The sequence below is a fragment of the Electrophorus electricus genome, chromosome 1 (assembly GCF_041902795.1).
Source record: "Electrophorus electricus isolate QZ-2024a chromosome 1, ASM4190279v1, whole genome shotgun sequence".
Classification (NCBI taxonomy): Eukaryota; Metazoa; Chordata; class Actinopteri; order Gymnotiformes; family Gymnotidae; genus Electrophorus; species Electrophorus electricus.
This window is the reverse complement of record NC_137497.1, coordinates 37,404,044-37,431,583: the sequence shown is the minus strand read 5'-3', so window position 1 is coordinate 37,431,583 and position 27,540 is coordinate 37,404,044. Positions and strand designations below refer to the sequence as shown.

The following is a 27,540-nucleotide window of genomic DNA, read 5'->3' as shown; positions in this document are numbered from 1 at the left end:
ACCACTTTAGCAGTGTACTTGCTGCAGCTAGGGGCATAGTGGCTTAGTGTGTTAATAATCCATGGTGTTTTAGTCTTTTTTTTTTTTAATTTTTTTTTTTAAACTTGGTAAGTCTCCAGCACTAACTTTTTTGCCTGCAATTTAAGTGTAGGAAATTGGGGCTTAGATGAACAAAGTTTCTTCAATGGGGGATTTACTTTAAATTACTTCAAAAGGAAAGCTACAGTGTATTTCAATTTATGCCGGGCTTTGTCCATTTCTTTGCAGTTGTTGAAGAGTCCGAGAGTGATATTTATATGCGCTTTATGAAGTCACACAAGTGCTACGACATTGTCCCAACTAGCTCCAAGCTCGTGGTCTTTGACACAACGCTGCAAGTAAGTGCTGTTTCACCACAGATGTTCTCTCAACCTGCTATGATGTCTGTGTCCAGTGTTTTTTGTCGTGACCTGCATGACCCTTATTCCTTAAAATCTGTTTGCATTCAGTCTCAAATCAGGAAGGTAATTATAGGTGCAATACAGAAGCACATTTGTTACAAAGGCATGCTAAACCCTCTTTGATGCCGATGACAGGAATGGATGCATGATGAAGCCTGGAGTCGGTGGGGTGTAGTGTTTGCAGTGTAGGACCTTTAATCTTGCAATAAATGCAGGCTATTTGGATTATAACATTTTATAGCACTCATCTCTTCTCTCATTACTTCACTAAGTGAAGGACATAAGCTGTGACTCCAGTATATCCAAAAAGGTTTGCAGCACCACAGCGTGAAAACGTGAAATGTGAAATTAGTAATTTGCCAGTTGACGTGGTACGTTTGCTCCCACGAATTTTCAATCTGATGGCCGGTTAGTTGTATGATGGTGATATATGGTGACTATTAACTTGATCGCTCGGTGGAAAGGGGATATCTTCTTCAAGGATGTCTGCGTTTTTAAGTTGCATTACAAGAATTTTGTATCAAATTTAATTAAGCGTATAAATCCTGCCACCTGTGCTTTTTTTGAAATCCTCACTTTATCATGCCAGCTATATCGGCTCAGTGTGTGAGGGAGACCTCAGGGTGGTGCATCTCCACCCACTCTCCCAGCCACCTCTTTGAACACCTCTGGCAAGACCTTAAGGGGCACGTGCAATTAAAACACTGGGAATGTTAATCAGTGGCAGCGTGCTCTTTAACCCTTCCTTTCCCTGTGGTGCTGGAGTCACAAAGCCTGGCTGTGCTCTCGGAGCAAAAGAGCAGCAAAACCCAAAACTCTCCCACTAGCTTCTTGCATCATTTGAATTGTGGCTTTGTGAGTCAAATTAATTTGCAGAGTGTGTTCCCTTCCCTCTTCACTTTTTTTGATTTTCCCACAATGATGTCATAACCACTTTTGCTGGAATGTTTGCTGTGTGTACTCGGAACCGTTCAGCTCTGCAGTGGGAAAAGGTACATGGTATAACTCATTTGTTCATACCAAAAGTACATCCAGCTAGGTCTCCTGGCAATGGACTACAGCTGGCACAACTGGGACTTGAACCTGCAGCTCATCCCAGATGTAGAACACACCTCTGAGTGGCAGTATAACCAATCTCTTTTTTTCCTTAAACACTTTGAACCATAGCTTTTAAATGATATACATTCCCATAGTTATCGTCACCAGGTTTGTGATCTGTTCTTGTTTTCTTCCTGTATCTAGAAGGTGTGTGTGTGTGTGTGTGTGTGTGTGTGGGGTGATATGGGTGTGAGTTCACATGGCCAGTAGGGTTATTACTCTACTGTCAGTGTGAGCACACATTTGATGGCTAAGAGATGAATGGGTCTCCCTTCGGCACTGATCTCCCAAAGCGCTGCAGTGGTGATCGGTATGAACTGCCGCAGCAGCGCAATTACGTGTCCACTCACTGACTCACTGCAGTGGTATGCTGGCTGGCAGCAAAGGGACGGAACCAGATCATCTCCCGGCATCCGGGAGTTTCCGTTTGAGGAGGAGGCCCAGGGGCATGTCATTATGTCCCCGGCTGTGGCTCCATTAAAGTTTAATACTCAAAGATTGAGCTCTTAACAGTATCCGAGAGGAGGCGGATCACTTAAGAGAGTTGTGAGATGCTACAGATAATGTCTTGTTTGTGGCCAGTCTGTGTTCTTCAGTAGTATCTGGAAGAAATGGCCTTTCCGTACCATTTTTGCATTCAGTACTAGTGATGGTTCAGCTTGTTCTGTAAGACTTTAGGCTGAATACATTGAATGTGTGTAGGTTTGTGTGCCATTCACCTCTGACTGCAAGAAATGCGTGCTGGCATGGTGTATATACATTTTAATTCAAAATGTAAATATTTTTCATAAGAATAATCCTATTTTGGTTGGCCAGTGGGGGCTGGAAAAATCATACATGGTACAATGTGGTTTTGGAACTCCTTTTAGAATTTTTTTTCATAAACTATTTATTGGCAAATTTAAGTATTTTATAAATGACTACATTTGGGTCTTGCTGCAGTTTATCATGGAAAGATAAGCTAGGAGTTGTTGCAGTGTGTAGTCCTTTACTGTTTAAATTATTCTTTCATTCTTGATGCAAATGCAGTACTATCGAGCGTTAGTGTAAACAGTGGATACAGCACCCTCTGTCTGTCGCTTCACACATCTGCTGCAGATACAGGAACAGGTGGGAGACGTATTGTGACTGACTGGTTTTTCTCCCGTTTTCTCAGGTTAAGAAGGCCTTTTTTGCCTTGGTGGCCAACGGAGTCCGAGCTGCCCCCCTGTGGGAGTCGAAGAAGCAGAGCTTTGTGGGTGAGTGCTCCTGTGAGACGCCATATTGGTCATGAGCTCCTAGTGGCCGTTGCGTTGTAAATCATGGCATGGTGACCTTCACCCTCACGTAAGACCTGCTGCTATGAAAATCTTCAGCTCAGTCCCATGAGTGCAGCACGAGCAGTTGCGATGTGGAAAGGTAATGCCAGTGTGTTGATGCCTGTACAGGTTCCCGTGAGATATAAGCCACTGACTACATGTTGACTTGCACATGCTTGTTGAAGCCGGTTGCAGACTTTGATATGGTCCTAGTCTTGGTTTGCTCTCTTGTGCATTGAAGTGCCGGCTGGAGTCCTGTGCTGCTGGCATGCCCTCTGTGAACCCATGGTTGCCTTCGAGCTGAGATTCGTGTAGTCTGCCTGAGATTACAGTAACCTGCAACCTCTTAAAGGCCATTTGGAAAGTGGTCAGAATATAATTAAAAAATATAAATAAAAGTTTTTCTAAGATTTGTCCAGGGATTTGTACCTTCTGGCAATATATTGGTCTTTAAAATCTCATTTCTGCAATCTGCTGAAGACTGTCGTCACACCTGCAGCCTTGGGCTTCAATGTTCTTGTTTAATGCTGTGCTTCCTAAACTGAACCCAATAAATGGATCAATCCATATGTATTGCGCATGCACATATTCGTGCTGCCCTCATGGCAGCAAAGTGTGGTATATCGTCCCGCCCCCCCGCCCCGCTCTGTACAGCCATGCCAGTACTCGCCCATAGGACAACAGCAGTGGGAGTGGGTCCAGGCTGGCAGCTGGAGCGGCTGGTGTGACTGTCTGTCACCAACAATCCCCTCCCACTCCCAGGGGAACAAGGCAAATGGGCATGCTGAAAGAAGGATTGCCAGCAGCATTGCAGAGATGAAAGTTTGTCATTAAAAAAAAACAAAAAAAACAAACGCAACAGGCACGGTGCATATCGACCCTGCTGTGTGGGCGGAGAGAGGGGTAGGGCTGGAGCCTTCAGCCGAACACGGGGAGAATGGACGCAAGAACCAGGGTGGCCCTCGGTGCAGTGCCATCCCGCTAGGTCTGCCTTGGTCCTTCGATGCGATCTCCGGTATCGCGGAGATGCTGCACGCGGTCGGCACGGCTCGGCTCTGACGGCTCAGTGCTGTTGGCTCGGTGCGTCACCTCTTGCTGCAGGGAGTTGATGCACCGGAAAAATGAGGAGTTCCGTGTGTGAGCTAACACATGAAGGCCCTCTTTGTCCTTCTCCACCAAGCCGAAGGCCTGTGCACACACGCACGCATGCACACAGTCACCCGTGTGTGCTTCAGGGCATAGTGACAGACTGCATTATGTAACTAGCCTGCATTAGCTCACTTGGAGGGACAGAACTGTGTTTCTCAATAGCAGGTGGCATATTGGCAGGTGTTACGGATGCGCTCTGATGCATCGCTGTTAAAAACCTAATGAATCTTTCATCCTTCCCCCAACTCTTAAACAAATAAAATCCCTTCAGTCATTAAGGCTCATGTAAATGTGGAGTGTAGATACTTTGGCCTGTCTTGCCCACCAGAGAGATGGGAGTCTCTTGTTTGGGGCAGGTTACCCCCCCGGAGGTAACCTGTCCCAAACAAGACTTCAGTCACGTGTGGGAGAGAGACAGGTGTGGAGGGGCTCTTCAGAATGGCAGGTGTAGGTGAGGTTTAATTAAATGAGTCCCCGAATGCCCTCTTCTCTCGGGAGACGTGCAGCAGCCTAAGCGCACTGTAGGGCATGCCTGGGGTGCTGAGCTTATCAGACTGCAGAAGCAGCATGACTAAGACTTTACCGCAATATGGTAAGCGCTGGGGTCTTTTTGGAGAGGGACGCTCCAGATACTGTAAACCCGGAGCTCCAGGTCTCTCCCTCTCTCCCTCCCTGCTGCTGGACAGGCTGTAGTGCCGACTGCTGGAGCGATCCGTGCTAGGCCGCTGAGAGCATCCGTGCTGGGCACCACGGGCTGACACTGCTACTACGTGCAGTTCTGCACGACAGTCCTTGCAATGATGAATGCACTGATGTCAGTTATCTGAGAATGATCTGAAGCCGATAATAAGCCATCACCGTTTTGGGTATTAATGTGTCAATACCTATAGAGTACCCATAATATGCATGCAACATTGGGTAGAATGTGGTAATTGGGTGGTGTTTAGTCCTGCGGAATCAATCATGTTTTATTATGATCAAGACTCTGCTCTTGTCGGCAGCGGTTTCCCCACATCTGAAATTTCCACCCATGCTAGCTGTGCTGCACGCCGTTGTGTGCGGCCGATCCCCAGAAAGCTGCAGTGCGTGAGCACAGCTTGGATATTAGACCCTGCAGACGCTGCATTTCTGTGTAGTGCGTCAGCACTTGCTCCTCTGTGCGTGCGCACACTTATACTAGGCAGCGTCCATGGAGTTGTCCTCCGGGTACACGCTGGAGCCGGCAGCCTCAAAGACCTCCCTGTGCTCCAGGCAGAGAGAACACCTCATTACAGGGCCGTGTGTGTGCCTGCCTCTCCATCCAAAAATGTTTTGTTTTTTCTTTTTTCACAGGAATGCTAACCATCACAGATTTCATCAACATTCTTCACAGATACTACAAGTCACCCATGGTATGTGCACCCTACCACTGCTCCTGAATAGAGTTTGAGTTTGACTCACTGAAATTCCGTGAGGTTGTCAGTAATTAACTTGGTGCACCATCTGAAGGAACAGGGCAGCGCGTGGGTGTGAGCAGTTAACCCTCGTCCTCTGTACCTGTAGACATATGGCTGCACTACTGCTCCGGTTTTGCCTGGACATTGGTACATAGTTCTTGTTCATGATTAGGCATGAAGGAGGCTTGTGTTGCTCACGAATGTTTGAGCCTGAAGACCCTTTCGCACTTTAAAATCTGCGATTAACGTCATAGAGGGGAAAACCAAAGTAATACAGAATGGAGGTCATGCAAGCCTTAGCATCCTTCCTCGTGCATATTAATGAGGTGAGGAAGCGGGTGCGTCGTCTTTGTTCTACAGAGACAGGAAGTGGAGTGTAGCAATGGACAGAACAGTGGAAGTTGCTCCGGGGTTCAGTTAATTAAAGGTTGCATGTTGCTCACATGTAGTGTGCATACACCCCCGACCACCATCTGTCTGTGGTGACTGTGTTCGAGTGCTGGAACCCTTAACTTTCTGTTTACATCTACTGCCCTCTCTGGTCATTATCGCACCAAGCCAGCGAGGCCACACACACACAGACAGAGGTGTATGCGCATGGCCTGGCGCTCCTCATCAGCGACACCCAGTGGGGCCCCCTCTCTCGCCGTGGCTATGTTTAGACCTGTCCTCTTAGACGGACTGTTGCATCACGCTGCCGCGCTGGCTCCTAATGGCCGTCCCCAGCAGGCGAGCTGCTCGTTAGGTCACACGTCTCTCAGCTTTCTCTCCAATTAGCTTTGCTCCCCCCCCACCCCCGTCTCCCCTGAGAGAAGCTCACGGGGCTCGCGGCTGCTGCTGGGCCCAGCCTGGTTTTGTGCAGCTTGATGGATGCGGCCATCTCAATACTTCTCTGCTTGCTGAGTGAATGCTGGGTTCTAGTTGGCCTCCCAAAGTTTCTGACACTTGCGCATTTGCTCTGGTTTCAGGTGCAAATCTATGAACTAGAGGAGCACAAGATTGAGACATGGAGAGGTAAATAAAAATTTCTGCCCCCCCCTTTTTTGGTGGAGTCCTCTCTTCTGACTGGGCTGAAAGTGTTTTTGTTTGTTTCAACAGAGCTCTATTTACAAGAAACATTTAAACCTTTAGTCAACATATCCCCAGATGCAAGGTAGGCCATTTGAGCAAGTTGTTTTGTTTTCTGTGCAAACCTAATCACTTCTGGGGGTTTTATTTTATTAATTTTTTGTTTTTTCCGCTCAGACTTATACTTTTTTTTCTTTTCTCCATTATGCTGTTTTTATTTTAAGAGAATAAAGTACTAGTTGGATGTGCTGGTATTTGGAAATTGTTTTGCCGCTGGAAGACGATAAATTCTCATGTCTATCGATTGTACTCTGCCAGAGGAATCCAGAAAATAAATTTGTGGGCTACAAGTTGAACGCCTGTCATGTTGCAGTGTGGAGTTGGGACGCAATTAAATACACTGTACCATCACGCAAAGACTGATGCTGACACAGGAAGGCTTTCTCTCTGTATCATTGTGTTAAAATTGCAGTCTTGTAACCAAAGCTTTCAGTGTTGTTAGACACGTAACCAAACAAGATGCATGTTTGTGTCTGCGTGTGATTTATATATATCTATCTTCATCCACTTGTGGTGATTCGTTTAATGCGATATTCTATCAATTCTGCTCTCCTCCAGGTGGATGTGGGGTGTGCATGTGTCAGCAGTTTTCTTGTGGACCTGTCTAGTGTGCGCTCGCGCGCACTTTCGCAGTTAATAATGGTTAAAATTGTTGCGTCTTCAAAAATTCCATGTGAATTTTTTTTTTTTTTTTTTTTTTTTTTTTTTTTTTTTTTTTTTTTCTTTCCCTCTCTCTCTACAAACTAGGCAGCCTGCCTATATTTCAGTGCACTAAATAATTCAGTGATAATCCTCTAAAATTCATAATGAACATGACTCATTAATGCACTTCCTCCTGCTGTAAAAATCAGAAGCAAATTGACTCTGATTTCAGGGCAGCTCTGCCCTCTTCATTTTAGTGTCTCTGAGGGCAGAGGCTTCTGAATCGGCACCAAAAGCAGACGCCCATGTGGCTGCCTTAACACGGGACTCCGATTATCTCTGCTGTTCCACTGTGTTGTAGGCCATCTGCCAACACTTTGGTTTTGTGTGTGTGGCAGCATATTTGATGCTGTATATTCACTGATCAAGAACAAGATCCACCGACTGCCTGTCATTGACCCTGTCAGTGGAAATGCACTTTACATCCTCACGCACAAAAGGATCCTCAAATTCCTTCAACTCTTTGTAAGTATGGCGTTGGGCTTCTCTGCCTTTCCTCTGCAGGATTCAGTGAACATTTTTTTTATAATAAATTGGAAGATTCTAGGTGAGTAATTGAGCTGTACAGATATTCAAAACTGTAGTAAAGTACAATTTCCACAGAACTGGAATGTTTTGGACAATGGTCCTTCATCCTGAAGGATGTCTGTCCAAAACAATGTTGAGTATCTTAAATTTGACTGAAAACGGCTCACTACGTGCTGTTATCTTGGCTTGTGTGCATGAAGGCTAACTGGATTTTATTGAAGGTGAAGGTTTCTATTGTCATCCCATATAAGGTAGTTTTACTTCCACATAAGAAGGGTTGGTGCCGGTAGAATATGGAGATGGAGGGGTCTGGGGCTGCAGACAGGGTGTGGAAGACTCATCCGTGGACAAGACTGGATTAATATGATCCATCAGCTTGCTCTCATCTGGCTGTTCTTACACAATACTAATCTCTTAGCTTTTCTGACCAAACTGTTAATGAAATCAGAAGAATCTAATATGGAAAAATAAGACTTTATGAAGGATTGTTTTGGATTAAGCTCGGGCTTAAATTCATCAAAGGCAAAGGATGTGGCAGTGCCTTTGTTCATCAGGGAATGTGCTCAGAATGTAAGTCTGCACTTGTTAACTTCAGCAGGATAGTGATGTTTCTTTGAGGCTCACCACACTTCAGAAAGACATTTCTGATCTTTAGCTTGCACCTAGCTTTTGGAAGCTCTGAGTGGGCTTTGTCCTGGACAGGTATGTGAGATGCCAAAGCCAGCCTTCATGAAGCAGACCCTGGAGGAGCTGGGTGTCGGCACTTACAGTGACATCGCCTTCATCCACCCAGACACGGCCATCATCAAAGCCCTGAGCATCTTCGTGGAGAGGAGGGTGTCTGCGCTGCCCGTCGTGGATGAGTCTGGTAAGGGCGGAGTGCACAGTGCGTGGGCAGTGGTCCTAGTCACTTATTGCAAATGCTACAATGCATCTGCTCAACACCATTTGTTTCTTACTGTAAATTAGGGTTTTGTTTTCTTCACAGGAAAGGTTGTGGATATATATTCCAAGTTTGATGTCATTGTAAGTAACGTTACTTTCTTTATGAGGGCAGGAACGGTCTAACCGAAGTGGGTCGAGGCTGATGAGCTATGTACTCTGTCTCTGCTCTATGTAGAATCTTGCTGCTGAGAAGACCTACAATAACCTGGACATTAGCGTGACTCAGGCCCTCATGCACCGCTCGCAGTACTTCGAAGGGGTCATGAAGTGCAACAGGCTAGAAACGCTGGAGACTATAGTGGACAGAATAGTCAAAGCTGAGGTGAGATCCTGGGAGAGACGCACGCATAGACAGTGTCCGATGATGATGATTAAAGCTGAGGTTAGCTCAAGGTTGCGAAGAATGCATGCACACTTCCATATCGGACTTGCACAATCCAAATTCACAAAGTGCTTTTGTGTATAATCTCCAAGCAGAGTTACTGAATTTAAATCGGCAACGACCCCGTGAAACTTTCCCATTGAAGCTTGGCATGTGCGACTGAGAACTGTGAGGAGCCTTCTGCCTGCTCTCTCTCCCGTTCAGGTACACAGGCTGGTGGTAGTGGATGAGAACGCCTGCATCGTGGGCATCGTGTCCCTGTCGGACATCCTGCAGGCCCTGGTGCTCACGCCAGCAGGTATAGACGCACTGCATTGCTAACAGCTCCTCCCTGTTCATGGACCCCGCCCTCTTCCTCCCTCCCCTCCCACGTGCAGGTATTGCTCCCTCGCCCGGCTGGTCGGCCAAAGCACAGAATTGCTGCACGCCACTGGGAAGTGTGGGTTTTAGTCACTGGAATTTAACACTCACTTGCTGTGTTGGGTTTGTTTGAGCGCTACTAAACAATCGTTCTGGTTTAATCAGATCCCGGCTATTCAGTTAAGGGCCCAATATCGACACGTTTTGGGATAAACTTGCAAAGAACCACTTGGCTTCACCAATTGGAATTATTTCATGGATTGTGGTTATTGGGAATAGATGTGGAACTCTGCACAGTTGGAGAAAAACTTCCAGGACTGGATTTTGGCTTCAGGGTCTGCAATACAAGGCTCTCAACTAAACGGCCCCATGTCTAACAGTCCTACATGTATGCTATTTTGATGCCAGCATAGGAATGTGTGCGCATGCAGAGGTGTGTGTTTGGTGTGCCATTTCAACACAAACTGAGGAGGAGAAGGAGAATTAATGAGGAGAGGGGACTCAGGTCTTTCTCCTGATGCTTACCATACAGCACAGCTCCCCTCACTCTAGACAGGCTTGGCTGGATGGATGCTGTGTGGCTTCTTATCGGTCCTCACCAGCACGTGCATGCACGCGCGCATCTGCCCGTTCAAAACGCTGTCTCTGTTGAGCATAATCTTGCAGGATTGCTGGGGGGTTCGTTAAATTGTTTTATTGGTTGAGTTTCAGTGCACAGTTTTCTCCTCACTAACTATTCAACCTGCAGAACGGTGCATTTACTCACATTCTAAATAGCAAGATGAAGGCTTCAAGACACTGACCTTTAATTACTGGCACAGTGCATTTATATCATGGAGCCCACTGCAGTTTGCAAGCAGTTAATAACATCTATCTTCATTCACTTGTGGTGATTCGTTTAATGCGATATTCTATCAATTCTGCCCTCCTCCAGGTGGATGTGGGGTGTGCATGTGTCAGCAATTTTCTTGTGGACCTGCCTAGCGCACGCATGCTTTCGCAGTTAATAATGGTTAAAACTTGCGTCTTCAAAAATTCAGGCTCCATGTGATTTTCTCTCTCTAGGTCTGAAGAGGAAGGAGTGTGAGGGAGAGGCTGAGTGAGACACTGGGGCTGCTGAGTTCTGTCATGCTGCTGGAATGGGAGAGGATGCTGGAGCTTGTTTGTGTTTGTGGCGATGTGGGCCGCCAGAAAAAGGCCAAGGGCATGGAGTGGAGCGTAGTGGGGGATTAAATGCATACCGCTGGAGGCCAAAAGATGGATGGGCAGGCTATGGCGGGGCAATAAGGCAAACCACCAGGGATTTTCTCAGAGGGACTGTGCAAACCTCCAGTCTCCCAAACCTGTTACCACAAGCGCACTATGATCACTTTTCACTACACATGAAACATCGCCATCTGGTGTCCGTTCTATGTTCCGAACGTGACTGATAGCCGCTGGACTGTACCATTGTCATCTTGAGGGTATTGTCAAACGGCAGGACATTCAGAACTGATTTTTTTCAAAGTGAGTTTTTGCCATTTACTTGTTCCTTATGTAGAATGAAGCTTTGACTTCTGGCTTTATATGAACTTAAGTTCATTTGATACTTTTTTCTTCGCTCTGTCTTCTGTAAATACCGTTTTGTCCTCCCTAAATAACAACCCTGCGGACGGAGATCATTTCACCTCTTTCAATGGTGCCTTCTGTCCACCAGTTGTCTGTTATAAATTGCCAAGAGAAAGCGATAACCGTGAATGTGATGGTATCCGAAATCCAAAACAAAGATATTTTTGATTGTCACTGATTTGATTAATTACTTATGTTTATATTTTTCTTCTTTAGGAAAGTTCTTTATTTCTATAAGATGGTTTTTGTTTTTTTTTTTTCTTTTCAAATGATGCTGTAAACACAGATTTATAGGTTTATTTATTTGTAGTGTTTTGTAGCTGTTTCAATGTTGAAAGTAATATCTTGAATGGGATGTAAAGAAAAGTCCTGCCCCTATGCATTAAATGTGCTGATGACTTGACACTCGATGCAATTCAGAATGCAGCCGCTGCCTACGAGCCCTCACTCTTCTTCTCTCCAGTTAAGCGGAGGTATGCATCGACCGTACTGTACAGAGGAAGAGCTCACATCAAGTGCCAGAGAGAGGTCTATTTTTCTGTGTATTCAATGTGTTAAAAAAAATTTGTAATATTGCAGATGTTCATCTTCAGTTCCTTTTATTGTGACTGTGCTGTCAATAAAGGTCCTTGATCGAAGCGTCATGTCCACTGAAAAAAGCACATCACTGGCATGGAGATGACTCGTTTCTTTTTTTCCTTTCCATTTTGCAGTTTGGAAAACAGAATTAAATCCTGCTACTGAAGCTTTGGATGGCTAGTGTTCTGCTTGTTGGACTGTTGGGGAGAGGTTCTCGCCAACTGTTCTAAAACATTTTAAATTATTTTTTGTACACTTAAACATATTTAGTCTGAGATTTGAAAATGAGTTAAACATGCATTTTTCATTTACAAGCAGAAAGTGTGTTTTGAGTGCATGCGTCCCTGCTGGCTATAAGTGTATTGTTGGATAAGGGTTAAATGTTTGGTCCAACATGCTGTCACAGGATTACTGTGTTCAAGTATGTGGAACGTAACTGTAGCAGCTGCTGCAGTTTGTTTGGAAGGGGTACAAAAGTAGTGGAAGTTGCCATCTTTCCCAGAACTTTCACATCATGAACCTTCATGTCCTGTTGAAAATATCTTTATAATGATTGATTTGTTTTAAAGTGCAATTTAATGCATGCAAGCAAAACTTTAATCCTTAATCCTATAGCATTGTAAAATGTGTTTGGGCAGATATTGGACAAATTCCAGTAATCAAAGTGGGTGTTTTACATTGTGTTGTCCCTTGTATAACATGGCTCATAATATTGGACATAATGTTTAAATTTTGTGTGCCATGCAAATATAATGAAAAAAACATGTGTTTAAAGTTTACCTTGTAAAAATGCACCAAGGTTTTCAAGTTTGTTCTTTAGTTTCAGGTGTCCACATTTTGCTGTATATTCCTACATAATCTTTGGTAAAGTTGGACCATTTGCACTGTAGTTTAAAGTGTAAGATACAACGTTTTCATTGGGCCACATCTTCCAAAGGTGTATCACGGTTATCTTGAACCTTGTAAAATATTGGGGGGGGTGTAATCTTTCTTCTATTTTCTGTCTTTAAATAGCATTGCTTCATCAAATGATGTAGCTGGAAGCAATTGTACAATGATTTCATGCAGTGTGCGTCATGTTAATTGGGGGGATATTGGATTTCACTTCTTGGGTGCAACATCAGATGGCAGTCTTAACACATCTACAGACTCCACGCATGAGGTCCTTCCTGAGCATACTTGTGTTAAATCCACAGTGAACTCTCAAGGGCTGAGTGATTAAATTTAAACTTGCGAATTTGTTGTATACCTAAGCATTCTGTGTGATAAAAAATGAAAAAGAGGACATTTTTTATTTAGGAGTCACTTGGTGCATTTGTCTCATAGTGAAATTTTTTTTAGTTCACTGCCCAAGTAGTAAGGAGCATAGTATTTTGTTATTGTATTTTATTTATAGCCTCTATATGAAATGTTTTTGTTTTTGCATAATTATTTTTTATTTTTGCATAAATAATGCAAGTACAATGAAGCAAAGTCCACCCTGTGGTGTTTGCTCACATGTGATGCGAGAAGGAAAGTGTCCATTTGCTGTTGTGCAGAATGCCCCTGGTCGCATCTGCTACAGTTCATGGTATCAAACATAATACATTATTTACAAAGTATTTAAAATTTAACTGTGTATAGTAAAATACACAACAGTATGTGAACTTTGCATGTCCCTGTTAACATCTTCTGTACAAAGTGGATTAGCAGTGAGCTATACTTACCACCCACTTTTTTTTTTTTAGAAACACCCTATGACAGGAAGTTAAATGTGTGTCCATTGTCTAGAGCCAGTGAGATCTGTGTTTTGAAGTTCCCAGCCTTAGCTGCACCTACATTCACTGAACACTTTTTAAGTACACCTACATTCCCGATGCATTTTAAATGTCTACACGCATGTCACCCACCCTCTCTCCTGTTCCTCATTGGTCAGTTTCTGATCCTAGTGTCATAGCTGACTGGATATTATTTGTAATATGACAATGACACCAGTAGTGTAGTAACAAGGAGTGTTGTTGATCTCATATAGCAGGGATGCTGGATATTTTACATGGTTAAACATGGTCTGCCACCCAAAAATATCTGGCTAACAGCAGATTAGACAATGAGCCGAAGGATTGCTAAACACAAATGGTACCAGATGAGACAAAGTCTCTTAACTGTAAACGAGGTTCTAATAAAAATGTTAAATAAACTGAAAGGAGATCTCTACATCCACATATTGTTATGAATTGCATGAATGCATGCAAGAGATTTAGGTTTAAAGTGACCATTGCATGGTGATAAGTCATTTTTACCACTTTAAAGATAAAAAACAATATTTATGAAAGTGGAGGCAGCCATGTCTAAAATGGATTTAGAACAAAATCTCTTAAACATCCAGTCTTTATAATGGTACTTTCATAATGTGAAGAATCAGTGGAAAAATGACTTCTTGCTGCTTTAATGCTGGAGCCAGCTTTACGTTGAGCTAATGTTGAGCTTTGTTTCAGCAAAGAACAAATAGTATTTTTTTTAATATTTATTTTGTACAAGCATATTTAATTATTTGTTTTTGTAAAGAAAGAATATCTAAAACACAGCTGATGCACCTGATACCTGTGAATACGGAGGATGTTTGTGCTGACGTGACAGGCGAGTGGAGTGGAGAGAGCAGACTGATTAAACACTATATGCCACTACTTTGTTTTAATTCGATTTTTTTTAACCTTAACTGATTTGCTGAGGTAGTTTATTATAACATTATGTGTCTTTTGCTTTCATGTTGGACATACAATATGTGAAGCATAATTTGTTTGATGGGAGATTAGCCTATAGTGATCCACAGTGTTGATCCCAATTATTTACATTGAAACTGAAGTCATGGTAAGGGATGGGAGAACCTGGGAGAACCAAAAGCGTGGTTTTACTGAGGTTGAGCTTCAAGTGGTGGGCTGTCGTCCATGACACGATGTCAGTCAAGCATTCTGAGATACGTTTTGAGACCTGCGTGTCAGAGGTTGGAAAAGAAAGAAATAATTGAGTGTTGTCAGCAAAGCAGTGGTAGGAGAAACCATGAGAATGAGTATACAAAGAGAAGAGACACTGAGCCTTGTGGAACACCAGTGGAGAATCTACAAAGTTTGGATGTGGATCCTCTCCAGGTCACCTGATAGGACCGTCCCTCCAGATAGGACTGAAACCATCTTCAAGCAGCCAGTCACACTGAGTCTGGAGGGAACAGTGAGAAGAACGTTGTGGTTCACTGTCAACGGCTCCCGAAAGGTCTAGAAGAATCAAAACAGATGACAGTATGAAGTTTTTCTGTCACTGCTATGAGGGCTGTTTCTGCAGAATGTGCCGGTTTATAGCCAGACTGATTGGGATCATGCAGCTGGTTCTGGGTGAGGAAGAGACAATTGATTATAAACTGCTAATTCGAGGGCTTTTGAGAGGAAAGAGAGAAGTGATACCGGTCTGTAGTTGGTAATGTTGGAACCATCAAGTGTGGCCTTCTTGAGGATTGGTACAACCCTGGCAGTTTTGAATGCAGTTGGCACGTATCCAGAAGATAAGGAGTTGTTGATGACAGATGAAAGGAAGCAGATCTCTTATGATTGTCTGGAACAGAGTGGAATGAATTGGATCCAGTGGACATGTAGTCAGGAGTTGAGGAATTTCATCTGAAGAGAGAGGAGAAAAAGAAGTCACAGAGTTGGATGTTAGGGAATGCACATTGGATGGAGGAGAGAGAACAGAGGAAAAGGACTGATGGATTGCTGCAACCTTCTCAAAGAAGGTGGTGAAATCCTCAGGAGTAAGAGATGAGGAAGGAGGGGGAGGATTAAGGAAAGAAGAAAGAATAGTGAAGAGCTTATGTGGATTGGATGCTGATGATTTGAATTTTTCTCTGTAATAGGATGACTTTGCAGATGTTCTTTCCAAGTTCTCACTGGAGGTGAGAGACTGGTGTGAGCTGAGGTCTGAATCTAGGTGAGATTTCCTCTACCACCTCTCTGAAGTACCTAGTTCTCTCCTGTGGCAGCGAAGTGTTTCTGTTAGCCACGGGACAGGTGGGGAGGACTTAGCAGGTCTAGAGGAGAGAGGGCACAGGAGAGTCATTGATGAGGAGAGTGCAGAAATGAAATAATTTGTAATTGAATCCAAAGAGAGAGAAGACAGAGTCAGGGTGAGGAAGGGTGGACAAAATAGTCGAAGTAAGGGAAGAGATTGCAACAGAAGGAGGAGGAACACATTGGGGAGGATTGCATGGAAAGAGAAGGAAGGGAGAGAGAGAAGGATAGAAAGTGATGGTCCGAGAGGTGGAGGGGGGTGACTGCGATGTCTGATGTTTTGGTGGTACGGGTGAAGATCAGGTCTAGAACATTGCCCGCTTTGTGAGTTGGAGGAGAGCGGTTGAGGGTGAGGTTGAATGCTGTCAACAGTGGAAGGATGCAGGAGAAATGCAGCTTGTCTGATGGAAGGTTGAAGTCTCCAAAGAGAATGAGTGGATTTTCTTCAATAGGGCATTGACTCAGGAGGATGTCGAGCTCATCAATGAAGTGATCTAGGGAACCTGGAGGGCGGTAGGTGACAATGATAAGAAGTTTGGAGGGGAAAGACACTGTAATGGCGTAAAATTCAAAAGAGGAAATGGAAAGAGTAGAGAAGGAAAGTGGAGTGAAATGCTACTCTCGAGACAACAGTAAGCCTGTGCCACCACCCTTGCCTCAGAGAATGGGTAAATGAAAAGGCAGAGGACAGGGCAGCTGGAGTTGCCAAGTTCTCAGGGGTGATCCGTGTTTCTGTTAGAGCCAGGAAGCGTAGGGAGTGGAGGGATGCCAGTGCTGAGAGGAAGTCAGCCTTCTGCAGATCGATAATTCCAGAGCCCTCCTGCCACCGCGATCTGTGATGGTGCCGAACGTTGTGAGCAAGTGAGGTTGCGGAGAATGCGACGTCTATGATGATAGCGTCGAGGAGATCTGTGGGATATGTGGACAGGAATTGTAAAGCATTTCAGATGCTTGGTTTGTGGATGTATGATATGAAAGATTGAGATAATATGAGAAGATACTTAGATGAGTTTGTGAGGTCCAATAGATGAGATGTGGATGAACAGTGTAAGAGCACAACAAAGCCTTCTAGGAATATATTTTCTAAGATGTAATTATTGCCTTTGGATTTCAAGTCAGCTAACATAGTTGGCCTTTGCATCATCACTGCGATTAGAATAGTGCTAGTATTGACCTTGTTAGCTACACATACTGTTAGGTAGTGTTCACGGTTGGATTAAAATTAACAATTTTATTCATTGGTGTTTATCTGTTCAGTTTTTAGTTTATGTGCGATGTGCACCAGTGTGTAGTTGCTCACTTTTAGAACCACAAACATCTCAACAGTACAGTCTTCCTTGGGTGAATGTATATATCTGTACTGTACTCTTAATGGACATGAACCCCACCTGGGTTGAGCATGGCCATGAGATTGACTAGATGACGTTACTTCAGGACGCAAAATTCTGGATGTTATGTAGGGATATCTGACATTTGAACATGGCCAACACAGCACATTGTAGGCGTGCAGTTTCTCTTCTCTTGCACAGCACATGTAAATGTGCAAATGCTAGATTTCTGAATCAAATAAGTAAAGATATCTGGCTACTAGTTCAATGGCCATTTCGACCAATCATCCTCCATCTACCATTCTGTAGACATCTGAGAAAAATGTTGGTAGGCTGAGTTTGCTCATATTCATATTCATAGAGATGTCATTGCGAGACCTTTTTAAAGGACCTTTATAAAATCTCATTGGCTGCATATAAGCATCATCGTTGTATCATCGTTGTTTAAGGATAAAAGTGGAATAACGTTTTGATGCACATACATACAATATCTTGATATGTTTTCTTGTATTAACTGATTTAACTGTTAAAGACATGGGCTCAACAATGTGGATCAATTGCACTACAGGACCGGAACATCGTTATCAAATTGACTCACACTTACACCCTCCAAAACAGCAGCAACAGTTAAACCCAGCACAGCGGCAAAACACGACAAATCACATTTCAGCAGCAGTGACCAACACAGGTGAAGGGACGAAGTGTACTCTGACAGGTCCTTCGACAGGGTCCTAAAAGTGTACGCGTCTAGAAGCAACTTAGTGGGACAAGGCCGTACCTATTCCAGCCGACATAAAATTTAGAAGATGCAGAAAGTATGGAGCTTTCTCGACCGGGAGAAGCTTCTAACAGTATTTCCTTGTTAGCCCTGTAATTTAGTCTGTATTGTTGGAAGCAAAGCAGTACCTTGTGCATGATCATTTTGAACTGCGTCTACTCTTGACAGGTATTGAGATATTTGCAAAGCCTGTTTGGATACTCTCCTTTTGCTGACAGCAAGATATATAGTTAGCTCAATCGTTAGTTACGTTGTCTACTAGTTGATTCAGTTTTGAAAAACACAAATTAACCTAATATTCTAAAATTAAAAGTGTAATAAAAACAAAAACAGGATTTTACACCTACGTCCTCTTTTATATGAATACAAATAATTTGGCTGCCTCAGCAAACAGGCCTACAGATACCAAACACAAATACTGTGCTCTCTGCACACTCTTCTATTTGATAAAGCTAGAGTGTTGATTAACTTTCTGACCTATATGACCTGCATATTTTTGCCCTGAGATAATTTTTGTAGTTATGTGCTTTATTTTTAATATTTGCCTAATCTCTATTCAGCTCCTTTTGATAATGCAGTACTGGTCAACAGAAGTCTAATATGCATTGCAAGTGCAAAAAACAACAACAACGAAATAGCAGGTGTGACTGCTATTTAACTTATACCCTCATATAAGCCATCAAACATGAATTGCTTTTGGTTCCATGCATGTAGTATAGTAAATATTTCTTATGACTACCTCATTGATGCTGAAAATGTCAGAAAGCAGAACTTGAGAATGGAAAGGCATTACTTCACTTTGCTAAATAATGCTGGATAGGACATGCATCCTCCTTAGTGAGCAATGTATGAATATTTGTTGTAGTTTTGGCTCATTAGATGGCCAGGTTACAGGCTCTAGGAAAAAAGGCTGATGGAGAGATAAGTTGAAAATTAATCTGTACCTGAGTGATGGAATGAGGAAAGAGTGGAGCATGTGTTAAAGAAATACAGCATTGTTCTTAAAAAGGTGGCATGGCTGTGTACAGTTTTCCAGTGGAACTGGTTCTCTTGTCTTTATTGATAACTTCTGAGAGCAGCAGCAAGAGGAACTGTGTAGTTCAGATCCAGTCAAGTACCTCTAAACTCCCTGGACAATGTGATTAGCACTGATACATACTTCCAAAGCAAGATAGCCTTCTCAAGCCATTTCTTAGACCCAAAATGCTGAATGTTCTTTTGACTGGCTGCATCAGTCATGTGACCTGATTCTTGCTGAGTGTGTATTTCACTTGCAGAGAGCAAAAAAAAAAAAAAAGTGGAAGTAAAAAGTCCCTAAACAAACAGAAATCGGAAAGGGCTGCAGAACAAGCCAGACATCTCAACACCACAAAGATGCCTGCAGAAACAGGCAGCCATTGGCAGCACTAAACATGGCAGGTTTGTGCACAAAGACATATTTTCTTAATCAGGAAGACTGACTCATCCACACAAATCACGGTTGATTCTATGGAGGCTATTCCAGAGCGAATGACATTAAGCAAAGTAGCTATTATGGACAACCCTGTCCATGCTGCCATGATGAAGCAGAGGAGCTTGTTCAGCCACAGACCGAAGCTGATGTGCTGTGCCAAGCAATAGCATGTGAGGTCATTTTTATCCACTGTCATCAGTCTTTATAAGGAGTCACCTTACAGCCGAGGCAGCACGGAGTTCCTGCTGCCAGACTTTTTCATAAGGTCAATAACATTAGTCCCATGTAGCACTGCTCTGTACTCTCCACACTTTTTTTGTGCTTTTTCTGAAAATATGGTAAGCTACAAACTGGGCTTATACTCAAAGGATTCTGTTACTGTTATTGTGCAATAAATGGAGAATCATTGCTGCTCATCGATAACTATCAAACTACTGAATTTCTTTTTTATACTCTGCCTACCTCCAATTCAAGTGCTATGGAATTTATATTGTAATGTTTTTTTTTTTCTTATTTAGTTATAAATTTGTATATTTGTATATAGCTGAGCTTTCATTTCTCTCTCCCTCTATCTCTCCCTAATCTTTTGTTATCTCTAATATGTGTGGTTTTTACAGTTATATTTTCTTGATGCAATTTCCTGGGAATCAATATCTGTCTGTCTGTCTGTCTGTCTGTCTGTTGCTTGCTGAATCAGGGAGACTGCAATCACCATCTATTTGATTCGAGAAATTACGTTGCACCGCCACAATATTATTCTGAAGGTATTAAGCATGCTGGAATATTCTACAGCCTCACCTGTAGCTTTTATTTCCCGGTGCTTTGAAAAGCATGGAGAACCTGCTAACTTGAAACACTTAAAGTGGAAGTTATGTCACAGTGTAAAAGTCCATTTTATTAAAAAACATTATACACATTTACAGCTTGATTTACAAAAAAACCCCTAAATAATAAAATAATTAATGAAAACATATACAAAAATGCAAATTTTATATAAACTGCTCTGACAACTGCCCTAAGAGCTTCCATTGCTTCTGCAGGTTTTCAGTTCTTTTCTAAGCACAGGGAAACATCAGGAGGGGCAATTCACAACATAACGCGCATCACAAATACCACATATTAGAAGAGGTCATTTACAAGCCTGGCAGATTACAGCATACAGGACACAAACCTTACAGGGTGGACAGAGCGGATAAAATGAGCACAGATATTCCACTAGCACCAGCTTTAAATGAAGGAAAACTGAAAATAAATTGTCCAATTTTGCAAAAATAAATAAATAAATGAAACAAACAAACAAACAAAGATAACATGTCTTACAGAGATGTCGCCAGCAGGCTACTAAACGTATATTTAGTTTCTTCCACTTCAGCGACCTTTGCTCGCTGTATTAAACTACAACCTTTATATGGAGTACACGGGTGCTGCTCAGAACAACAAGAGGATGGGTGTAGGGTGATAAAAAATGGAAAGCCAAATGAATAGAAAGTGTCACTTCCTACTCTTATTGTTGCACCGTACATTTCATCTGTTGATTTCCTTTCACCAAAATGTACTTTTCAGATACAAGGTACCCTTATCAAAGTCAAAACGAATAATCCACACAGACTCTACTTGAGATGACATTCATTAAACGTCTAAAAGGCGCTTGGAGTGACTAACTGCCTACGAACCATCAGTACTCTCATTGGTTCTTGCTGTTGATAACAAAAGACACCTGACAAATTTTAACAGGCGCGGCTGTAACTGATCCATGCTCTACTCTTCATACTGCACGTAGGCAACTTGGTGGAAAGAGCACACTTTCTCTTACAAAGGTAATGAATTAGTATTCAATATCATAAAGATAGAGGACTTATGCCATTATACACAGAGAGGATGTTAAAGCGCTGTAGAGTTATTTCTTATCTTATGATCTACGTCACAGGTTAGAATTACAAATTACTTTTATATGCGATGCTATGAGTACCTAATGTTATTATTTTAATAAAAAGACAAGAATCAAAGAGGAGTTCTAATGTATAATGATCTCAAATGATTTTATAAAGACAAACTTTTTAGCGCAACAGAGTATCCGTGCAGTGTGCGTGACCTAGTTTGATTTGGTTTGATCTCATAAATGTGCATAAATGTAGAAATAGTTTGGGCAGGTGGCGTTGATGTTATGGGTTAGTTACCGCCTGTAAAACTGTATTTTTCAGTTAGGGCTTTTTGCGTCCTATATCGCAACATCTCTCCAAACTTGCGGTACGCGCCCCCCTCCATGTAAATATAGAACTATTCCACTGCGTGCTTGGCATCACATCAGCAAGTCAGGGTTTCATCTGGGCATACAGTATTACTGGGCATACAGTAATAAAAAACAATTTTCAGGCAGTAGAACAAAATAGAATTGGGATGATTTTCAGTTTCCCTTAGTTACTTACCATGTTGCTCCTGGGATTTGTTTCTTTTTGACAACTTTGCGTAAAGTGGTTTCGACTAGCAGCATCTTGGTAAACGTAACTCCAACAGCGTGCGCTTTCTATCGTTCATCTGTCTCCGCAGTCAGTCCGTATTTTAAAGGAGGCCACCCCATCAAAAGAAATCGCTATCACCGATAGACGTCCCCTCTGGTCACTAAAATTCCAGTTTGATTCTGCAGATGCTCTCTTCCCGTGCGTTGGTTCGGGGACTGCAGGTGGGACTCTGGAGAAGAGTGTCAACCTCGGCTAGCGCGCTCGCGGCGCACGCGCAAGGTACTAGAACCATTCTTTTACACTGTGCACACAACCAGATATCCTTTTAGAAATGCATTTTTATTTGCTTTGCTTCCTCTTTTAAGACACAGAAGTTAATTTTTACCACGCTTACGTTATTGAGCACGTTTGTATGGGTATTATAATAAATACATCGCCCTCGTGCCTTATCGTGCTTGTATCAGGTCTGTCCACTATGATGACAAGGTCACTGACAGTAACACTGCAGGAATACTTAGTTTAAACGTTTTAATTGCACCAGCGAACGTTTAATATAGTCCATTTCTATAGCTCTTCGCTTAAAACAGGAGAGGGCGCTCTTTAGCCATAGTTTTTTTTTTATTGACGTATCTTTAAAGGAGTAATAAGTCATTCTTTTCCAATGATTCTTCACATTATGAAACAGCCATTATACTGACAAGAGACCTGGATGTATCAGAGGTTCTGCATTAAATCTATTTTGAACATCGCTACTTCCAGGAGGGGGCATAAGTAGCAAATACTAATTAATTTGAGAACTACAAAGAAATCTTATTATTTATCTTATGTGAACACTACACTAGAAAATGTAAAAAAATAAATAATTGCTTTTGTAAATATTGTTATTTATGGTGGTAAAATTGACTGATTGTTTCTTTAATTTAGTTAATGCATGTAATTCCCTAATGGATTCCTCTCAGTCAATTTGGCTTTTTTTAATCCTCAGACATTGAAGTGATTGACTGCAGCATTCCGCAGTACAATAACCGCCTGGACACACCCCTGCCTGACATCCCGTTCGTCAGAAATCTCACTGCGGAGCAGAAGAAGCTGAAAGAGAAAGAGAAAGAGTCATGGACCAACCTTACCAAGGAGGAAAAGCTTGCATGTAAATCCACTCTACCCTGCCCACCACAATATGTGTTCTGGTAACACAACTATGAAAGCAGGCTCGTTGTGCATGTTAAATACCTCAGAATTTACCAAAGCAGGTCTCACAAGCCTGCAAAGACATTTATTTTGTGTGGGAACTATAGTGAGACTATTATTCAGATGTTGCTAATGGACTTGGAAGATTACATTTTTATGACCAGCCAAAGAGGAGTTAATATAATTTTATGATTCTATCTCAGATTTCATGAAAGTAGGTCTTTGGTAAATTTGTCATTGTCCAGTTGACCTTTTCTCATGGGAAGTTGCTCTGTAGTAGTCTCAGTTTTCAAACTGAGGACTAGATTTGTTACAGTGTCACTGTGGAATTGAGAAGAGCAAGTGTGGCAGGCAATGCAGACAATGAAAGAAGGCAATAAATACTGCACTGTATTTCGACTGTCTGGAAGAAAATGGATTTATTTGAACCAAAGTCCATTTTTCAGGAAAACTCATTCCACTGCCCTGGTTCCTCTTGTGCAGGCAGTACTGTTGTTAGGATCACAAATCATTTTTGGCTCTGTACCATTAACTTCACGGTTAATTCAGAATCGTTGGTCTTGGGTAATAACCACAAGGTGGCAGTGTTGTCCACATGTTTAATGCTCATCATAAACATGTTAAAAATGTATAGAATACAAACAACATAGAAGGCCTTCAGATTTTACTGCGCAAAGTACCCGGTGGAAACATGGTGAATACACTCATCTGGTGTTGATGTTACTGTACAGTGTAAATGTGTTTTGTGCTTTTATTTAGTGTACAGGCTCACATTTGAGCTGAGCTACGCTGAGATGAGGAAGAGCTCAGATGAGTGGAAGACCACGCTGGCCGGGGTGTTCTTCTTTCTCGGCTTTTCTGGCCTCTTGGTTTGGTGGCACCGTATCTATGGTGGGCATCCCTATTCACTTTTACAGCCAACAATTCAGATGAACATAAAATTCAGGTCACTGGTTCCATTATTTCTAAAAAGATTCTACCTCATATAAATTATATTTGAATGCTTTGTGGTGTCAGGTACAATTGCGAGAATTGAGATTCTTGCAATCATCTAAAACTGGGCCAAGATGAGTGACAGTTATTAAATGTTATAACACATTTGCATTATATACACATAACAGGCACTTAATTAAAAACACATACTTTATACGTACATCCGCTAACCATTTTATTAGGTATGTCTGTTTTGTATGTGTTTAATTACAGGTAGTAGTCCATTGCCATGCAGAGTTCATCTCTGGCCAATCACTGCCACTGATGAAGTACTAGAGGGAGGGTAGCACAGTGTATGGCAACACATGACCAATTGACTCTAACTGTACACCCATGACATGCTTTTAATGAACTGGCTGGATGTGCTGATTTTCAAGGCAGAGCTTCTGAGCCCCAGACATGTGCTTGGTTATTTATTTGAACCCCCCCCCCCCCTCCCAAAAACACACACAATTTTTAATGTGGCCTACACTAACAAACATGTAGCTGATTGTCCAAACACTCACTGGGATGCAGAATGTTTGACGTGGGAGAGAAAGAAAGCATATCAACTTCTTCACACTCACTTTCTGGTGCCCTGCACTGTGTACCTACCGTCATTTTGATTAGACTGTGCTGGATATTTGAGCAGAGATTCAGGGAACTGCGAACAACTGGGAGAGAGAAGAGGAGAAGGATTCAGGGGTTTAAACCCTGACTCGACTCAAGGAATCTCCCTAGACACTCACCAGACAACAAAATGAACATCTTACTGTATACACAAGGCTGTGTGGGCATGTGTGTATGTGCCTGTCTGTTTATAGGTGTATGTGTATGCAAGAGATTGATGGGGAGAAGGCGTTAGTGAGTGTGTGACAGCACAAGGCTTTTGTTGAGTGCACTGAAATGAGAAATGGAGAAGGTGTGTGCGTGCGTGTGTGTGTGTGTGTGTCTGCGTGTGTGTCTGCGTGTGCGTGTGTGTGCGTGCGTGTGTGTGCGTGCGTGTGTGTGTGTGTCCTTGTCGGAAGCAGTCGAGACTGCTTCCATCTCCCCTCTCCCTTCTTAGAGACCTCAGCTTTATAAGAAAGGAAGTCGACGCTTCATCACCTAAGGAAAGACCTTGCAGTGGAGAAGGGAGAGAGAGAGAGAGAAAGAAAGAAAGAAAGAAAGAAGAGACAGAGGGGGAGTGAGAAGAGGAAAAGTGTGAGACAGACGGGAGAGGGCTGAGCCTGAGGTTTTGAGTCAAGGTGAACTGAGGTAAAGGTAGCAGACAAAAGGGGAAAAATAGAAGCTCAGAAGTCAGTTGGCAGTTGAGAATGGGGTATTTCCCGCAGCGCCGGGAGCGTGTGTAGCAGCGCGGCTCTGGCATTGCTGCCCTTCTGCCTCGCTAGCGTGGGGCACAGAGCGCAGCCTGTGGAAGGCACAGTCTGGAGGAGGCATCCGCCCCGCCGGGATGCCCTCGTGCCCTGGAGATGCCCCTCTGGGTGCTCCCCTGCCTCCTCCGATCGGGCGCCTCCTCTTGGAATCTCTCCTCATCGCTCCTCTTTCTCTGTTGCCTTTGTGTGGCAGGGTGACAGAAAACATTCCAGCCACATTCCAGTCACGCAAGGCTGGTGCGGTCCTGCCGTTAATGGTGTTCGCCCATGACCAGCCTTTTGTGCGTGGATGCAAGTTCTGCTTTAAAAAGGGGCCTGGTCTGTTAGGGTAGTGGTACTTGCTTGGTTCCCTTTGGCCTGATGTCTGCACACACATTTCTCCCTCATTTGTTTATTCCCTTCCTGTTTTTTTTTTTTTTTGTAGCCAAAGATCAGACGCCAGTATTTGCCACTTTTGTTGTTTTTATCAGTTCTAGCGTCTGTCAGGATAAATAATGGGCGATTATATTCGGATGTATGACTTTATCTGTGTTTGCTGAAAGAGCTACAGTCTTGTGAAGAATGCATGAGTGTGTTGGGGCGGGGATGGGGGATGGGGGATTTTGCACAATTAACTGTTTTTCATTCCCCTTTTTTTCTTTCTTTCCTTTTTAGATTTTTTGTCTGTCTGCTCTTTCCTTCCTGAAGTGCACTGCAGCATTATTTAGTACAATGAGCTAATCTTATCTTGAACACAACATATCTACAATTAACTTGTTTCTATGTGTTCCAATTTAGATGCAGTGAGCTTTCTCTCTCTCACACACACCCACACCCACCCCGACACATGCGCACGCACACTCACGCACACGCGCACCCACCCACGCACACCCACCCATGCACGCACTCACGCACACGCACACACACACACGCGCGCACACCTGCACACGCTTTCTGGGTGACCTTTTGTCTTTTCTTATTGCTATGTATAATAACAGATAATGGTATAAATTCTACTAAATCCTGCAACACAAAAAGGTTCAATACTTTTGGTGCCATAGGGAGGATATCCTGAATATGTTATGAATGTTATCCAAATAATTCCACCACCAAACCATGCATAAAATTCAATTTTAAAATGCAATTTTTAAAGTGTTGTGTGCATTCCAAACAGGCATGGAATATTACTTGTCCATCTTACACACACACACACACACACACACGTGAGCACTGGACTGTAGTTGCTGGAAGTGCCTGGTTGTCTCAGGCTGAGCTCAGTTGACTCCTGCCTGCTGTGTGTTGTGCAGTGTACGGCGACGTGCCTCACACTCTGTCACCCGAGTGGGTGGAGAAGCAGACGAAGAGAATGATCGACATGAGGGTGAATCCCGTGCACGGGTTCTCTTCCAACTGGGACTACGAGAAGCAGCGGTGGAAGTAACTTGCCAAAAGTGTGGTGGTAACCCCACATAAAACTCAATGAAGCTCAACAGCCCTAAACAATCTTTACAGAATGTATCAAATAAAGGCAGTATGTAATGTAAATGCGTCATTGGCTTTGTGCTTTGACAGAAGTATAGGTTACATCACCACCAATCAGGTGTTGATATACAGCATGTGGTTTGCTGCAGGGTAAGGCCAAAATGACTAAAGGTGTTAGAAGGCATGGTAAAGGCAAAATATTGCATAATTTAGACTGTGCATTCATGTAATTTTAGTTTGAAAGCCTGTCGTTCAAAACCCATACAAACTGAATTGTCACCTACAGGCATAATATGGCTGTTACTGGAGTGTTATGTAATCAAAGTCTTCACTTAAAACATCGTCATTCATGTAGGAAAGCCAAGTCATAGTGCATCATTTGTAATGTCTCTAGCAAAGCCCGAAGGACAGATTTTATTAACTTAAGAACAAAGATGAACCATGAGCCGACCTGACCCTCCTTTTCAGGGTTATTTTAAGTGGCAAGATTAGAGCATTAGAAATCTAAAATGAAATGGCGGCTATTATTTCCAACCCAATTCAATTGCAAGATATAACACACACTTGAAAGGAATGGTCACGTATAATTGAATTAACACACCTTACTGTGCTCATATTCTGAGCCACATGCCTGATGAGACGCCCGATTCTTCCCAGTATTAAGAGTTCACTCTCTTAATGTTTATCGTAGCCAATGTTTCAATGGCTACGATATAGTATAAGTCTGCTACATTTGCAAGTTAAAGTACTCCGTGCTGTGCAATTCAAATGGGAAAGCACTGGGAACAATAAATCGCCACTACTAACATCAAGAAAGCGAAAATTCAAATAATCTTCA

General features: G+C 42.9%; 2 protein-coding genes and 1 long non-coding RNA gene across 14 annotated transcripts in view; 2 read left to right on the top strand and 1 right to left on the bottom strand.

Annotated features, from left to right (window-relative positions):
- The window catches only part of prkag2a (protein kinase, AMP-activated, gamma 2 non-catalytic subunit a), a 48,938-nt gene extending 37,226 nt beyond the window's left edge, over window positions 1–11,712 (top strand). For 6 of the 12 annotated variants that reach the window (XM_081718565.1, XM_081718547.1, XM_081718538.1 and 3 more), the window contains 12 exons: window positions 268–377; window positions 489–503; window positions 2,695–2,776; window positions 5,318–5,376; window positions 6,390–6,435; window positions 6,520–6,574; window positions 7,590–7,716; window positions 8,482–8,647; window positions 8,768–8,805; window positions 8,900–9,046; window positions 9,311–9,404; window positions 10,532–11,712. In XM_081718565.1, the coding sequence (XP_081574691.1) occupies window positions 268–377; window positions 489–503; window positions 2,695–2,776; window positions 5,318–5,376; window positions 6,390–6,435; window positions 6,520–6,574; window positions 7,590–7,716; window positions 8,482–8,647; window positions 8,768–8,805; window positions 8,900–9,046; window positions 9,311–9,404; window positions 10,532–10,569 (977 nt within the window). In that variant the 3' untranslated portion in view covers window positions 10,570–11,712. Of the gene's footprint in view, window positions 1–267; window positions 378–488; window positions 504–2,694; window positions 2,777–5,317; window positions 5,377–6,389; window positions 6,436–6,519; window positions 6,575–7,589; window positions 7,717–8,481; window positions 8,648–8,767; window positions 8,806–8,899; window positions 9,047–9,310; window positions 9,484–10,531 lie in introns of those variants that run through there. The other 6 variants (XM_035525921.2, XM_035525920.2, XM_027004330.3 and 3 more) reach the window with 4 other exon arrangements.
- Window positions 11,713–14,461: 2,749 nt separating this feature from the next.
- Window positions 14,462–21,884, bottom strand: LOC145658880 (uncharacterized). The gene is made up of 5 exons (XR_014124738.1): window positions 21,673–21,884; window positions 15,640–16,596; window positions 15,088–15,297; window positions 14,784–14,901; window positions 14,462–14,620 (listed from the first exon to the last, which is right to left on the bottom strand). It is a non-coding gene; the product is annotated as an uncharacterized LOC145658880 (long non-coding RNA).
- On the top strand, window positions 20,935–26,765 carry cox4i1l (cytochrome c oxidase subunit 4I1, like). The gene is made up of 5 exons (XM_027004358.2): window positions 20,935–21,063; window positions 21,891–21,984; window positions 22,691–22,852; window positions 23,653–23,784; window positions 26,528–26,765. The coding sequence occupies exons 2-5, from the start codon at window positions 21,891–21,893 to the stop codon at window positions 26,659–26,661; spliced, it is 522 nt and encodes a 173-aa protein (XP_026860159.1). The 5' UTR covers window positions 20,935–21,063; the 3' UTR covers window positions 26,662–26,765.
- The last annotated feature ends 775 nt before the right edge of the window (window positions 26,766–27,540 follow it).

Coding starts and splice junctions, on each gene's coding strand:
- cox4i1l (XM_027004358.2), top strand. CDS start 21,891: ATGCTCTCTTCCCGTGCGTTGGTTCGGGGACTGCAGGTGGGACTCTGG. Junction 22,853..23,652: donor CAAGGAGGAAAAGCTTGCAT/GTAAATCCACTC, acceptor GCTTTTATTTAG/TGTACAGGCTCACATTTGAG. Junction 23,785..26,527: donor TTGGTGGCACCGTATCTATG/GTGGGCATCCCT, acceptor TGTGTTGTGCAG/TGTACGGCGACGTGCCTCAC.